The 16,656-nt window shown below is 47.4% G+C and overlaps 1 protein-coding gene across 2 annotated transcripts in view; it reads left to right on the top strand.

The window, feature by feature from the left end:
* Positions 1 to 16,656, top strand: part of LOC146834958 (enoyl-CoA hydratase domain-containing protein 2, mitochondrial-like) — a 217,090-nt gene that overhangs the window by 131,994 nt on the left and 68,440 nt on the right. For both annotated transcript variants that reach the window (XM_085602601.1, XM_085602600.1), the window contains exon 5: positions 6,097 to 6,189. In XM_085602601.1, the coding sequence (XP_085458727.1) occupies positions 6,097 to 6,189 (93 nt within the window). The remainder of the gene's footprint in view (positions 1 to 6,096; positions 6,190 to 16,656) is intronic.

Genomic DNA, 16,656 nt, shown 5'->3' with positions numbered 1-16,656 from the left:
TAAATAAAAGTTCTTTTTTCGTACCTGCATCAGTATAGTGGGTTTTAATTTATTCATGCTGTCCAGAGATTTCTTTCGCGTTGCATGACAGATTTAGGCATAACGCGATGTTCCTGCGATAATGCCTATCCTCCGGCACGATCATCGGGCGTTTACGCAAAGTGCATTATGGTTCTTAGAGTTTTTATCGTAATCAATCCATTTGGGGTGCCGCTCTACCAGCTCCTTCTAAAAGTTTTTAAAGACCACAGTGGGTCGCTGGGCAACTTACGAAGCTGTTGGCATGCTGACTTATGCCTAACAAAACGTAGCACGTCGTTCCATCTGTGCCGCTTTAGTAGCAGCAACCGGACCCGCACTTCCGCGGGGGGGGCCTTCCAACCTGGCGCAGGCCGTAATAAATCCACCAGAAGAAGTGCTGCCTACGAATAAATCCGTTTACAAGCACGCCGGTGTGAGGCCTTCAAATGTTGGGTGCTTCTTCTGGTGGATTTATTACGGCCTGCGCCAGGTCGGGAAGGCCCCCCCCCGCGGAAGTGCGGGTCCGGTTGCTGCTACTAAAGCGGCACAGATGGAACGACGTGCTACGTTTCGTTAGGCATAAGTCAGCATGCCAACAGCTTCGTAAGTTGCCCAGCGACCCACTGTGGTCTTTAAAAACTTTTAGAAGGAGCTGGTAGAGCGGCACCCCAAATGGATTGATTACGATAAAAACTCTAAGAACCATAATGCACTTTGCGTAAACGCCCGATGGGCGGGACATCATTAGCATATTTAATGAAGCAAGATGTGCCGCTTTCTCCTCAAGCAGCCGTGTCAGTGAGCAAGGGCGATGATGCCTGAAACGTTTGACGGATTGGTGGCTGTTTTACTAAGCTGTGCTGTACGAGACTTGTTGAAGTGCTGCCTACGAATAAATCAGTTTACAAGCACGCCGGTGTGAGGCCTTCAAATGTTGGGTGCTTCTTCTGGTGGATTTATTACGGCCTGCGCCAGGTCGGGAAGGCCCCCCCGCGGAAGTGCGGGTCCGGTTGCTGCTACTAAAGCGGCACAGAGGGAACGACGTGCTACGTTTCGTTAGGCATAAGTCAGCATGCCAACAGCTTCGTAAGTTGCCCAGCGACCCACTGTGGTCTTTAAAAACTTTTAGAAGGAGCTGGTAGAGCGGCACCCCAAATGGATTGATTACGATAAAAACTCTAAGAACCATAATGCACTTTGCGTAAACGCCCGATGGGCGGGACATCATTAGCATATTTAATGAAGCAAGATGTGCCGCTTTCTCCTCAAGCAGCTGTGTCAGTGAGCAAGGGCGATGATGCCTGAAACGTTTGACGGATTGGTGGCTGTTTTACTAAGCTGTGCTGTACGAGACTTGTTGAAGTGCTGCCTACGAATAAATCAGTTTACAAGCACGCCGGTGTGAGGCCTTCAAATGTTGGGTGCTTCTTCTGGTGGATATATATATATATACATACACACACACACACACACACACACACGCATGCACACACAAATGTTTTTTTGCAGAAAGAGCATCGAAATATATATTTTGCCAACATGTCACCATGTTACATTTTCCTTTGCATTCTCTGAAGAGCAGATCTTTTACAGTCTCATATATGTGACCTGATGCAGTCCTTTCAACGGAGAGATGGGACAGGAGCTCTTTCCCATGGACCTTATCCAGCAGCTCTCACCAGACAGAAATGCTATATAACCCCAAAAACGCAGCCATAATCAAATGTGGCCACCCATAGCCTGGCTGTCACTTAGTGCTGTTCGCGGGACCTCTGTGTTTCCCCTATTGCGTCCCTCTTGCTTTAGGTATACATGTGTGACTCCATTACCTGCCCTGCCCAAACATTTGCAGCTGCTGGCTGCTCCCTGGCCATTTTCCTGCCTTCCACCTCATCGTACCCTTATGGCACAGGAGGCCACGCGCCCACCTCAGAGCAAAGGGAATGTCACAGGAGCAGGACTTTGAGTGGGCTGGGTCCCTCTGGGTCTCAGACCTGGCATTAATTAAAATTGGACATTGAAACGGGTCCCTATCGGACCCTATATTCATGTCCTTAACTTCAATGGCAAAAATACTGATTTACTTCTTAACAGTGAATTTAAAAAACGATAAGGTAATCTATGACAGAAATTTAATTCCTGTTTATATTTCACAAGTTTTCTTAAGCTTGCATTCCCTATTTCAGGATGTTGTACTTCTGTATTTTTTTTAGTCACTTCCGGGTGTTTATAACGGGCCACGACTGAGAGCTTAAGTCTCGCATTTATACGAGTTTGAGCTATTGGCATTGTAAATGACAATGCTTTTTATTTAAGTTTGGTTTTTTTTAAACATAAATAAAAGGCACTGTCATTTACAATGCCAATAGCTCAAACTCGTATAAATGCGAGACCTATTGCATTGCAAATGCTTGTTCCCCTTCGGTTTCATTATAAGCCCTCCCTCCACTCTTCAAGTGCACACAGCCCCTGCAGCAGCCAGCAGTCAGTTTTTTTTTATTTTAGCCCGTTGATGCGCCTTCCACACAAACGCAGAACCTCCCTGTTTGCAGCGAGGCCTCGACACATGCTGCGTGGCTTTGGCATCCTGCTCTATTTTTAATAACAGCTTCCACTACGTGCTCAGGGAATTCTGGCTTTACCAATACGGTAACGTTGACAGCTGTCTTGTAGCATACATGACGCGTAAATAGAAATGTGTGTATTGCAACATGCTAACGATTGGTAGGTTCTTATCAGCATCGCCAGAGACTGGCATCGACGTTTAAAGGAAAGTGTTTGTCTCTGTGTGTGCTGGCTTGAGATAAACCATGCCCACCACAGCGTGACATTTTTTGAATGGTGCACACTTCTTTAAAAATGGCAGCCGCATACCTCTGTGTAGTCTCCCACTCTCTTTTGTGTGCAAAATGTCTTTCCCGTTAATTTAAACTTGCGATCTGTGGCCCCTTGTCTTTGCATAAGAGAATTTTACGCTCCTTGATTGTAATAGAACAGTCGCAATATTTTAGAGCTTTGATTTCAAAGTAAGGCTGAAATATTATTTGCTTCTCGTAATTTGTTACTTAGATCTCATTATTTAATTCCACAACTGCAAATGGCACAGATAGAAACGGTCACGCTAAGGATAGATAAAGCAGAACACACCATAGAACCCCCTGACCTCCATCTTACGGTTTTTCGTTTTCTCAGCTGCATAACTCAAGACTCTTTCAGTGTTATTAGTGATGAGTCATAATAAAGCTGTGCAATTATTTTTTTTAAAATAGTGCTTGCGTTCGTCTTTGGCTCCTAATGACTTACTGCAGGGTAGGTGTGCGTTCAAACATTCCAGGAAGAAACTAACAATGTCCCTTTTAGTGTAGCCATGTAAATTACCTGTCATCGATCTTGGAGGGACAAGCGGCAGGAAACTGGGCAAATGTGGATATATATTATACGCAGAAATGAAGAAACATAGGGGCATATTATCAAGAAACGGCGTTAAAATTATCGCCGCTTTAAAAAAAAAACTGCCGCTAAAGCGGCGATAATGGGCTTGGTAATATGCCCTTGAGAATTCCCATAGAAGCCCAAGTTCTGGTGTGAACATGGGCTTCTATTGAAATTCTCTGTGGCATATTATCAAGCCCATTATCGCCGCTTTAGCGGCAGTTTTCTGCCGCTAAAGCTGCGATAATTTTAACGCCGTGCATGATGATATGCCCCTAAATTGTTCAATTTTACACCATACCATATTGCATTGTGACCATGTTTTGCTATCAAGCAATGCTGCATCTGTTTGTTTAGCATTTTACATAATCCAAATTTGGAATCAACTGTTTTTCTGATCCAATCTGGTGACGTCGGGTGACAGATTCAACAGTGCATACGTATATTTCAGTTTGCACCAGTTCTGCATGTCACATTATAATTCTAAAAGTGTTGCATCTTTATGTCCTTCTCCCTACATATGCTGAAGTTCGTTAGGTGTGGAGTCAAGGCAATCTGTTTAAAATTTCCTGACAGGAGGTATGAACACATTTTGGCATCGTGAACCTTACACCAACACTCCGTACATTAGGATTCTAACAAACATTTCCATTCTATTCTCGGGAAAGCTTTAAAAGCAGTATGCTGAAACTGTCAGTATTCCTGCAATTGATCACATGGTGCACAGTGGAACATTAAAAGGCACAGGCAATTAGATCTGACATCCGTGGTCTGGTATTTCCCCAAATATTTTGCCTTCATACCACCTGTTTTGATGAATTTGTTTTTTGTTGGCTTTAGGTCTGTGCACACTTTAACAATGGTAACAACTACTAAAGTGCTTATGCTCTCTCCTTCAAACATGGTAACATTGCCTTACACCAAATTAACAGATTGAATTACTTTTAAGTCCCTAGAAAAGTTGTATTACCTTTACCCATACCCTGCAGTACTCATTGTGCCACCCACTAAAGTAATTATCACTCAGGCCTGCTACTGCAGCATTTAGTTCAGTTTTAAACTGTAATTTCAACCTGGCACAATAAACCCTTGGCCAGCCCTAAACCTATCCTTTTTAATGCATATTAGACACCCTCAAGTATGCCCTGTAGGCAAATTGGGCAGGGTGCATAGTATTTAACAAGCATTTGCAATGCAATAGGTCTCGCATTTGGGAGGGTTTGAACTATTGCCTTTGTAAATGACAATGCCTTTTATTTGTATTTTCAAAACCTGCAAGTGTTGCATAAACACGCACTTTGTACTTGTAGTCGTAGCTTATGAGAAGCAAAGTTGTCCTTTTTGACTGCCAGCCTTGCTTCTTGTAAGCAAGGACCATAAGTAACAAGCATTTACAATGCAATAGGTCTCGCATTTGCGAGAGTTGAAGCTATTAGTATTGTAAATGACAATGCCTTTTATTTATGGTTTAAAAACCAAAACATAAATAAAAGGCATTGTCATTTACAATGTCAATAGCTCAAACTCACGTAAATGCGAGACCTATTGCATTGCAAATGCTTGTTTCTTTTTTAATTAAGCACTCCATGAGAGTGCATTTGGCTTTCAAGCGTCTAACTTATGTAATTCTCTTCTCCCCTCCATCACCTTCCATGTTTATCTTGCATGTGAGCTTCTCAGTCATGCCCTTCCGTGTTGTGCTTGCACTTCTGTGCTTCTCCCCTCCTTTGCTTTTTGGCCCCTTTGCTTCTCCCTGTTCCACATTGCACTCTCTCACCCGTGTGCCTCTGTTCCCCTTTGGTCCATGTTGCTCTCTCTTTCCTGTGTTGTGCACTTCTGCTGCTGTCCTCAATGTTGCTTTCTACCCTGTCCTCTGTGATTTCCCTCCCCCCCCCCCCACCCCACCAGTGGCCTCCATGTTGCTTCCACGGAAGCTCTCCTTCTTGCTTTCTTCCAGTTCCCTTTTGTTAAAAACAACATTTTAAAAAAACGTTGACATTACTTTTTTTTTTTTTTAACTTAACCAATCCAACTTGGATCACTAAATAAAAACAACCCCCATCTTCCCCCTGCCGAGAAATTATTACACGGCTGCTGCGGCTGCTTCTTACTTTTTTGGGGGGAGGTTTCTTCTTTAGCCAAAACCAATAGTCCCAAAAGGCAAGACCTATTGGCTTTGCTAACTTTTGTTACATGCCTCTTGTTCTTCAAAGCCAGCTAAACCAGTTACATGTAAAAGTGAGCTGCTCGGAGTCAGCAGTGCATGTTCGGCTCTGCCATATGTGGACACGGGCAGAGGGTTGTGGCTAGAATGGGGTCATGGGCTTTTTCAGGGCTGGATCGTGGCTGCTCCTTCAGCCTTCAAAGCAACATTAGAACAGACCATGTTTGATTGATCTTGTTGGGCCAACCGTCCTTGAGTTTCCTGAGTCCAATCTTTGCTCTAATAGACCAGTAGAATCAGCCCTGCAAATAGAATATTCTGATGACTCATTGCAATATTTATTTATTGTGGCTTCTCAGTCATAAAGCCAATTGCTAGTGAAAGCCAATGAACTACGCTAGCATGTTTCTTAGCAGGAATTTTTCTATGTAAGGTTTAATGAAAATGTAATATTTGTGTGTGTTTTTTCTCTTAATTAGCTGCACTGCCCATGCCTACAATTGCTGCTCTTGATGGCCATGCACTGGGAGGAGGTTTGGAGCTGGCGTTAGCCTGTGATCTCAGGACAGCAGGTATGAATGAATATAACAAAAACAAGTTTACAAATGCTTTTTTGCGGAATAATTACATTTGTTTTTCCTGTTCAATCAATCAATCTGGGAATAGTAAGCATGCTACTCACCCGTGAGGGTCTCATGGCACTGAGAGGGGGGCGAAGATCTGTTTAGACAAAGAGCCAGGTCTTGAGGGTCTTTCTGAAGGTGTTAAGGGAGTGGGGCGCGTCTGATGTCTGCCGGTAGCTCGTTCCAGGTCTTGGCTGCAATGTGAGAGAAGGATCTTCCACCTGCTCTGGCTCTGTGGATGTGCGGGGTTTCAGCCAGTGCGAGGTTGGAAGATCAGAGGTTTCTTTTGGTTACGTGGAAGTTGATTCTGTCGTTGAGGTACTTGTGTCCGTTGTTGTGTAGGCATTTGTAGGCATGAGTGAGGATTTTGAAAGTGACTCTTTTCTCCACGGGGAGCAGGTGGAGACTTCGTAGGTGTTGGCTAATGTGTTCATGTCGGGGGATGCCGAGGACGAGTCTGGCGGCGGTGTTCTGTATTGTCTGGAGTTTGCGGATTAGGATCTTGTTGATGCCGGCGTAGAGTGCGTTTCCATAGTCCAGTCTGCTGGTGATGAGTGCGTGGGTGACTGTCTTCCTTGACTGAGGGGGAATCCACTTGAAGGTCTTGCGGAGGATGCGGAGGGTGTTGAAGCAGCTGGAGGTAACAGCGTTGACCTGTCGGTTCATGGTGAGTGATGAGTCGAGTACTATGCCGAGATTCTTGGTGTGGTCTGAGGGGGGCCGTGTTGTCGGACGATGGCTGCAAGGGGGGCCATGTAGATGTTGAAGAGGTTGGGGCTCAGGGATGAACCCTGTGGAACTCCGCAGGTGATTTTCGTGGGGTCGGAGAGGAAGAGTGCGAGTCTGATCCTTTGGCTTCTTCCGGTGAGGAATGATCGGATCCAGTACAGGGATGTTCCTTGTTTGCCTGCGTCGTGTAGTCTGGCGACTAGTGTGCGATGGGAGACGGTGTCGAAGGCCACTAATAGGTCGAGTAGGATGAGGGCTGCGGAGTGGCCTTGGTCCAGGAGGGTGCGGATGTCGTCTGTGGCGGCAAGTAGGGCGGTCTCTGTGCTGTGGTTGCTTCGGAATCCGGATTGGGACAGGTCAAGGACGGCGTTCTCTTCAATGAATCGTGTCAGTTTCCTGTTGACTGTTTTCTCTACAACTTTGAAGAGGAGGAGCGAGATGGGCCGATAGTTCTTGAGGTCAGAGTGTTAAATGGTAGCGGCAGTTTCAGTCGATAACCTTTCAAGTATTGCCCAGCGGTAATCGCCTCTCATACCATTCGATAATTTACCAATGAAAGAGGCAGGCGCCGGAGACTGGAAGGCAGGAAACAAAGTTTTATTCCGTCGGAGCAGAACACATCAGATCAGACAGCAAGGTATCGTCACGAGGTGCTCTAACTGCATCTCTGAGGCCTGGCCTCTTATACACAGGTTTATGACTTTATTGCAGGTTTATCACACATGGCACATTCTTGAGATTGTCTTGATACAAGAAAGAACATCCTCGGAATCCCCACTTCGAGCTCGTTCCCACACATATCTTCAGTGGAAGTCCCCACCCCACCCACAGTAGGAGATGGCTATCACACAGCTGGACATTCCGCCAATTCCCGGGGGTGTGTGCAACCGGTCGGGTCTCAGGGGGTGGGGGCCTTGATCTGCTGTAATCCCTTTGATGTGGGGTGTTTTCCTTACAGTAGGGGCAATAAACTGCATCCGCAGGGCTAGGTGATGGCCTGGGATTGGTTCGGACAATCGGGCGCGGAGGATGGGGGTTATCAGAAAGGATGTATGACCATGTATGGGATGAAAGGAGGTGTTGGTCAGGCACGGGGTGCGATTCCATGGCAGGGTCGCGCAGAAGGAGAGGTTTTACGGCCCATGTATGAGAGAGCGGGGGTGGCCAGCGCGCGGGGGATGTTCGCAGCGCCTGAGGGGCGCGCTGGTGATCGGCAATGAGCGGGGAGAGAGAGTGGGGTGCCTAAAATGGCGGCCGTGCGTTCGCTGTGCGTGGCGCTGGGGAGAGGCAAGATGGCGCAGATAATGTTCAGTTACAAGCTAAATTTCCACAGTCCTCCCTTTTAACATATCTCGCCAGCTTGCCTGGCCGACATTCACCTTCGTTAACCCTTTAGCTATAATACCGTGAATGTTTTTCATGCATTCCTTAAAAGTACAGAGTTTTTAGGACAGGCAGGAGCAATCTGACACAATTGTACATAGTTACATACAGTTGATAAAGTAGGCGAGGAGGTAGTGCATACAAAATTACATCAGCTGTGCCGCATGTCAGGCCCAGGGATAGGAGGGGAGCTTGTTTGAGCACAAACATGATACCGTAAAGCAAAAAATGTTTCTGGCAAAACAAGGGATATTTCGTACATTACTTAAGGCCCAGTCAGCATAGTCGTGTGCACGGCTGGTGTTATACGAATGTCATTATACAAGTTAGAGTTTCTTAACTTATCAATGTACAGTTGGAAGTGACTGACGCAATATCATGAAAACTCGATAGGAAGATAGTCAATATAAAAAGGTGGTTGGGAGAGGAATTCAACTTAACATGAGTTACAGTCATGGAAGGGAGTTCTTCTTTCCAGTGTCCTATTATAACGAGCCATCACTGGTAAGCTCTTATTGTTGTTCTTCTTTTGTTGGCACTGTTGAGCACCGGCGGTGGAGCTAAGGTCCAGCTCAAATCCAAGTTTTCACGTAGCAGGGTGTGACCATTCGTTGTTCTCCGATCACAGTCCTGTTCCCTAACACATTTTATCATAGGTACTTTGAGACGGGGTACCCGCTTTTTGTTCTTCTGTAGTTAAGTCAAATTCAAAATCCATATAAAAGAGGGAGAGAGAGAGAGAGAAGGGGTGTGGTGTGCTTCGGGATGCCGAGGGAAGAGGGGGTGGAGTGGGATCGGATCAAAAAGCGGACCAAGGAGAGCAGAATCTTCTAGCACTGGGCCCATCAATCGGGCCCGACGGGTTGGGACTTCAGGCACGCTGGTCAGTGAGCAGGGGGCCTCGAGATAGCCCTTCGTTCTATCGCTTATCATCCTGATAATGGTGCCTCGTCTCACGCCCTTTTTGCTTCGTTGCTTCCCCCTTGGTCGATGCCATAGATGTTCCATGGTCCGCAGCCAGGCTGTGCGTCACGTCCGACCCCTCTCTTCCGATGGCCGCAGGTTATCTTTGAATGAGTACAAGAAACAAAATCTTAGAGAGTTGTCAGGGAAGACGTTTACACACTTCATCCTCTCTCCCAACCACCGAGTAGTTAGGGAAATGCTTTTGTCGGTCGCTGCATGATTGATGTCTATTAACTCTTATGTCGGTGTGTGTTACTAATCTATTAATCATTGCTGTGGTGCAGGTTTCTGTGGGTGTTCCTGTTCATCGTCTGGCCTGCTAGGTGTCGATTCCTGTGCCCTATAATCGTTGCAGGAAGCCTGACATCTGTTGACTTTCTGGTTTATAAAAAATTCGAACCGGCTTCTCCGGTAGAGACTCGTTCATCTTAACACAAGTTCTGTTAATACACATTTTCCTCCGAGGACTGCTAAGTTTATGAAAAGAAAAAAATGCGAGGTGCTACTGTCATGGGTTCACAGGTATCTATTTCGGGGAGGGACATAAGCTAAACATTTTTCTTGCTGGAGACAATAAGTAACCCTTATCAGCTTAGGCGATGTACCTTTAGAGAATAAGGTCATCAGCTGTTTCGTTCGAAATACTCTGAGACGGCTAGTACAGGGCTGGGGTTATTTTGGGAGAACGGGGTGCTTAGACATTCTAGTTCGGGGTAATTGGGCGGGGGCAATTCTGGGCGGTGGAGATGGTGTTGTTAAAGCTCTAAAAACGAAAACCACTGACATATGGTCCCCGTGATGAGGGCCAAATTGGGAGACATCAGTCGTCTTACCTGTCCTTTCTTTCTCAGCCAATTAAGTTCAACATTTGCAGAAAGGAGAGGTAGTAACGTGGTAAACTACGGTCGTTTTTGTTTCTGTCAATTTGTTCGAACACCGCCGCGTTCGAGGCCAATTATACACATACTGAGGAGGTATGTGTCGTTAATTTGTTCAAAAAAAAAAAAAAACAAAGAGGGCAAGAAAGCCTTCAGCGAGGGAGTAAGAGAGGGAGTAAGAGAGAGAGTAAGAGAGAGAGTAAGAGAGAGAGTAAGAGAGAGAGTAAGAGAGAGAGTAAGAGAGAGAGTAAGAGAGAGAGTAAGAGAGAGAGTAAGAGAGAGAGTAAGAGAGAGAGTAAGAGAGAGAGAGAGAGAGAGAGAGACAGACACACATCAAGTAGGCTATTTGGCATACGTATGACACAAAACGAAAGAGAGAGAGTAACATGTGTACGATAATAGGCTACTTGGTGCACACACAATATTGGAGTAGCATGGGTCAGTTCTATGTAAAACACAAGCGGGGGAAAGACATAAATTTGGTGATCACGTACACAAAAATACCGGATAGGGCATGTCAGTACATACATCAAGCGCAGAAACTTAAGACTGAGATACAGGGCTACGTTGAGTATGGGGACCTTTCCTTTCTTGTCCTCTTTCCTATGCATGCTGCGTATTTTCAGTATCTTGTAGTCTATCTTGAGGGGGGGTGTCGGACCTTTTACTCCCCTCCCTTTGATTGATAGACAAGCACTTCAATCATACGATGACGCTCTCCTCAAGCGACCCAAGCATGAAATGCATACACATTCATGCCGCATAATCGTAGCACACACGCACAATCATATCATACAGTTTTTCATGTTCCCAATGATGGTCTGCACTTTGCGCATTATCCCACAACGTTCGTCTATGTTTTTCCCTATATTGAACATGGTGCGGTCCATGTCCACTCCATTCTTTAGTCGGAACTTCGTCGTGACCTATAGAGGGGGAAAAGAGGGGAGGGGATGTGCAGTATTCAAAGTACATTAGCGCGCGTAGACACGAAAAAGTTCTACTTACCACGTACCAGGCTAGCCGCAGGAGTGGGTAATACCACAGACCTATTATTCTTTTCTTCCGAAACAAAGACGCTCCATTTCATTCATCTCCTAAATTCGGGTTCCCTGGTCGTACATGTATTTCTCAATCGGTCGTATATTATGGTGCAAGATACCATACCTTGCATTCGGCATATACCTCAAGCTATAGTCGATCATTTTCTGACAACTCTTGGAAAAAGACAGATGTGACAGGTACAAATTCCGTTAATAAAAAAGATTCAGGTAAATGGGGTCTGCATTATCTGTTTTCTATTGCTTGGGAGTAACAATCATTTATTCAAAAGAAAACCTTTACCAACCTAGATGATTTGTCATGACACTGATTCCGTAATTCCTTTAAGAAGCCCTTTATTTAAAACAATGTCAGTATACAAATACGGGCCTATAACCGTTCAGGCCGGCCACGGTGTGAGAGGCGTCTCGGCGCCATTTTGGGGCGAGGTCGGGTGGGTTCAGTGCACAATTATAAGTCTTTCCACTAACTAGCTGCCGGACCAGAATCCCCTTCAGTAGTTCGAGAGTTTTTCATCAGCGTCAGCTTGCGTCAGCATGGCGTCACCGCGGTCTTGTAGCGATGCCGTGGTTCGTCCTTGGGGCGGGACAGCAGGCGGGTTCTTCCGCCGTCGCCCTGAATCAGTCTTTCTTTTACGACACCAAACGGAGGCGAGATGGCTGCTGCCCGGGGCAAGGACAAGTTAACGTGGAATAATCAAGAAAAATAGCGGCGATTGTCCCCACCGGAGGCCCACGGGTGTCGAATGTCAATGACTCCCGCAGAACCTGCAAAGCTGAGAGGGTGTTTTTCAAGGGGTGGGGCCCACGCCCGAGCTGACAAGCCTCCGAGTCCAGGGCCGTCTCACGGTGGGCTAGGCCTGGATCCGAAGAACCGACCGCCGGAGTCCAAAGGCAGCAGCAGCAGCAGCTCTTCGTTACAGCCACCGGGGTGGGTCTCTCGATCCCTCGGCCGCGGGGGCCCATTTCTCGGGTGAAACGCTAATGGCAATCTTAGTGGATCTGCGCCTGAGTGGCTACCCGGCAGGCAAGACTTGAATGGCTGTCCCGTTGCAGCCGGTCGGTGAGTGCAGGGGCGCCCACTCATCTGGGCGGCGAGTGAGATGGCTGGGTGCAACTCAGCTGGCCGGTGAAAGAAACGGCGGGGTGCAACTCAGCTGGTCGGTGAAAGAGACGGCTGGGGTGCCCTCATCTGATGGCGAGCCTCCACCTGGGGAGGCGGGGGAGGCCCGTCCGCGTCGCTTCCCCCCGCCAGGGCACCCTTCGTTGTTGAAGGAAGAAGAAGGGAATGGGAAGATCCGCACAATCGTGGCAGACCCCACCTCGGCGTTGCCAGGGTCTTGGCGCCGCATGTAGCTTCCGGCCTATTCGCACAGTTGTCCGCCACTGATGTCGATGGATTTTTTTTGCATGGCTTTTATAGCCCAAAGCCGACTAAAAGGACCGCCCAAAACAGGCCAATGTTGCAACTTCGAGGAAGGAGAGGCGAGGACGGTGTCACGCGGACGTAAATGCTTTGGGATGGAGGTTGCAGCAGATTGTCATGTAAATAGTTGTTTAAAACGTGTTTTAACTTGTTCACCTTGTCGGAATGTTGTTATACCTATAAGTTATTAAAATGTTTTAATCATACTACTTTGTTGGAGTGTTGTACATATTTGCATTCTAGTTACTGTGTAATCGGAAAATGGCATAGTCCAATTTGTGCGTGATCCTAGTCCAGTTCGGTGACGTCGATGGTGGGTATCAGCAGGCTTCCGGTTGTGTGGGATTTTTGTCGTGTTTACTGGGCGGGGTGGGTGGTAGGGCAGACATGTTTAGGCAGCGAGAGCGATGGAGCCGAACTACCTCGTGGCCGTCTTGACCGTGAGCTTGGCTCCTTCCCCTAGTTTCATATATCCCACAAAGGGCTATTTCCTAGCGTCTTTTTAGTTTTGTAGGGTCAAAAAAAGATCCCACCAGTGGCCACTGACTCTCGGGGTCCCCCTTTGTATATTTATGCCATAGCTTGCTATAAGCTACGGCGACTAGTCCATATTTAGTGAACATGTCCTTATTAGGGGTGCCCTCCAGTGGAGCCGGATGGTTCACCTCTAATAAGCGGTCCGGGCAGAACCAACTACCAATCAGTGGGGAGAAGATAGGCATGACGGGTTACAACGGGGACAAAAGTCAGCATTACCTATCTTTTCACTGCTTGCAAAGACTAGACAGAATATCTCTATTCCTCGTTATTTGTAAGCAGAGAATACCTCCAAAGAACCAATATCGAACAACTAGTGTTCGGACAATCAATCAATCAATGGGGAGATAAAGATAGGCACGACGGGTTACAATGGGGACAAAAGTCTGCGTTACCTACCCTTCACTATTTGCAAAGACTAGACAGAATATTTCTATTCTACGTTATTTGCAAACAGAGAATATCTCAAAGAGCACTATCCTTCAAAACAATCAATGTTCGGACAATCAATCAGTGGGGAGATAAAGATAGGCACGACGGGTTACAACGGGGACAAAAGTCTGCGTTACCTACCCTTCACTATCTGCAAAGGGAGAGAGAGAGTATTTCTACTCCTCCCCGTTTGTAGACAGCGAATATCTCAAAGAGAACAATCAATAAGCAATACTAGTATTTTTCCATCAATCAATCAATCGTTTCGCAATTTGTCGTGTTTCACGACCTTACCCGGACCGCGTGGACAGTTTCTCGTCTTCCGCCTCCAGCACCCGATCGTCCTCTACTCTCCGTTATTGCCGCGGCACTCCTGATGGTTCCCAGTCAGGACCGTAGATCGCTCGAGAGAGGTCTGCTCGGAATCAGTGCAGTTCGGATGATCGGCTGCCAGACGAGGGTCTATCGGGCAGGAGCTCTCCCGATCGTTGCAGTCGTTCACTCTGTCGTCGGGACCTCTCCCACTGGATCCACGTGTCGCTGATGGGCCCCATGTTTGGGACGCCAATTGTTAAATGGTAGCGGCAGTTTCAGTCGATAACCTTTCAAGTATTGCCCGGCGGTAATCGCCTCTCATACCATTCGATAATTTACCAATGAAAGAGGCAGGCCCCGGAGACTGGAAGGCAGGAAACAAAGTTTTATTCCGTCGGAGCAGAACACATCAGATCAGACAGCAAGGTATTGTCACGAGGTGCTCTAACTGCATCTCTGAGGCCTGGCCTCTTATAAACAGGTTTATGACTTTATTGCAGGTTTATCACACATGGCACATTCTTGAGATTGTCTTGATACAAGAAAGAACATCCTCGGAATCCCCACTTCGAGCTTGTTCCCACACATATCTTCAGTGGAAGTCCCCACCCCACCCACAGTAGGAGATGGCTATCACACAGCTGGACATTCCGCCAATTCCCGGGGGTGTGTGCAACCGGTCGGGTCTCAGGGGGTGGGGGCCTTGATCTGCTGTAATCCCTTTGATGTGGGGTGTTTTCCTTACAGTAGGGGCAATAAACTGCATCCGCAGGGCTAGGTGATGGCCTGGGATCGGTTCGGACAATCGGGCGCGGAGGATGGGGGTTATCAGAAAGGATGTATGACCATGTATGGGATGAAAGGAGGTGTTGGTCAGGCACGGGGTGCGATTCCATGGCAGGGTCGCGCAGAAGGAGAGGTTTTACGGCCCATGTATGAGAGAGCGGGGGTGGCCAGCGCGTGGGGGATGTTCGCAGCACCTGAGGGGCGCGCTGGTGATAGGCAATGAGCGGGGAGAGAGAGTGGGGTGCCTAAAATGGCGGCCGTGTGTTCGCTGTGCGTGGCGCTGGGGAGAGGCAAGATGGCGCAGATAATGTTCAGTTACAAGCTAAATTTCCACAAGAGGGGTCCGCTGTGGGCTTTTTGAGCAGGGGTCTGACTTCTGCGTGCTTCGAGTCATCTGGGAATGTGCCTGTTTTGAAGGTGGTGTTGATGGTGCGTTGTAGTTCGGGTGCGATGCCAGGCGCAGCTCTATGGTAGATGTGAGAGGGGCAGGGGTCGGTGGGGGCCCCCCGAGTGGATGCTTTTCATGGCCGAGGCGGTGTCTTCAGCTGTGATTGGTGTCCAGTTGGAGATTGTGGGCTGGCTGGTGTTTTTGGGGGGCCATCTATGGCGCCTGGTGGAAGTTGTCATAGAGGTTTTTGATCTTGAGGTGGAAATAGGTTCCAAGCTTGTCGCAGAGGTCTTGGGATACGGTGATGTCTGTGGCTTCGCTGCTTGTGTTGGTGAATTCTTGAATGACACTGAAATGTTCCTTGGAGTTGGTGGAGTTGGCCAGGATTTTGTTGTGGATGAAGTTCCTCTTGGTGGCTCTGATCTGGTTGTGATTGTCCGTCATGGCGTCTTTGTAGGTGGTGTGGGTTTCGGTTGTCTTGGTGTTTCTCCAGTTCTTCTCCAGGCATCTGCAGATGCGTCTGGCTTCTTGGAGAGCAGTGGTGAACCAGGCAGCTTTCCTGGGGTGTTGTCTGTCGTGGTTGCGTAGCAGAGCGAGCTTGTCTGCGCAGTTGGAGATCCAGGTGTGGAGTTCTCTGACTGCATCGTTTGCGTCGGGTGGCATGGTGTGGTTATCTTGGTTGTGGGTGGAGTTAAGTTGCTCGTCAGTAACCTTGCTCCAGGTCCTTCGTGGTGGGTGTGGGGCTGGTTTGGGTGCCTTGGGTTTGTTGATGGCGAAGTGTACGCAGTGGTGGTCGGTCCATGGCGGCTGCATTTTGTGGCTGAATTAGACGCTGTTTCCTGCCGCGAAGATGGGGTCGAGGATGTATCCTGCTCTGTGGGTCAGTGTGTTGTCGAGTTGTTTAAGTCCGATTCTGGTGAGGTTGTCATGAAGGATAGTGGAGCTGGGGTTGTCGAGGTGGAAGTTCAGGTCTCCAGTGAGTATGTAGTTTGTTGAGGCGATGGCGTGGGGTGCGATGAAGTCGGTGATGGTGGTGGCGAAGAGTGTTGGGTGCCGGGGGGTCTGTAGACGAGGGTTCCTCGGAGTGTGGCTTTTCTTTTGGCTTCAACAGCACGATGCAAACAATTTAATACGCATGAGTATGCACAGATTATTTCAAGGGAACTTTTGTAGGAAAACAACCGTGGAATAAATGTTGTTGCAGTTATGCAGAATTACAACATCTTGCTATGTTTGAAAATAGTGAGTAAACGTTTGGCATTTAAATCCAAATCAGCAAATGAACTGAAAATCGCAGCACCACAAATACCAGTTTAATGTTATTGAATAAGTGGATATGGCAGCAAAGTAATTAGAAATTTTGCCTAAGCCAACCAACCAAGACATATTTAAACTGTGGCAAAAGGAGGAATGAGAGTTCGTCTGTTGCCATTCGTCTCTCAGTCACTAATTAAAGGACCCGGTTGGAGGCTGGTATGTGGAAATCATATGACCGTGTTTTCATCTTCTGCAGCA

This window comes from Triturus cristatus, chromosome 4_2 (genome assembly GCF_964204655.1).
Source record: "Triturus cristatus chromosome 4_2, aTriCri1.1, whole genome shotgun sequence".
Taxonomy (NCBI): Eukaryota; Metazoa; Chordata; class Amphibia; order Caudata; family Salamandridae; genus Triturus; species Triturus cristatus.
The sequence above is the reverse complement of the archived record's forward strand: the minus strand, read 5'-3'. Positions and strand labels throughout refer to the sequence as shown.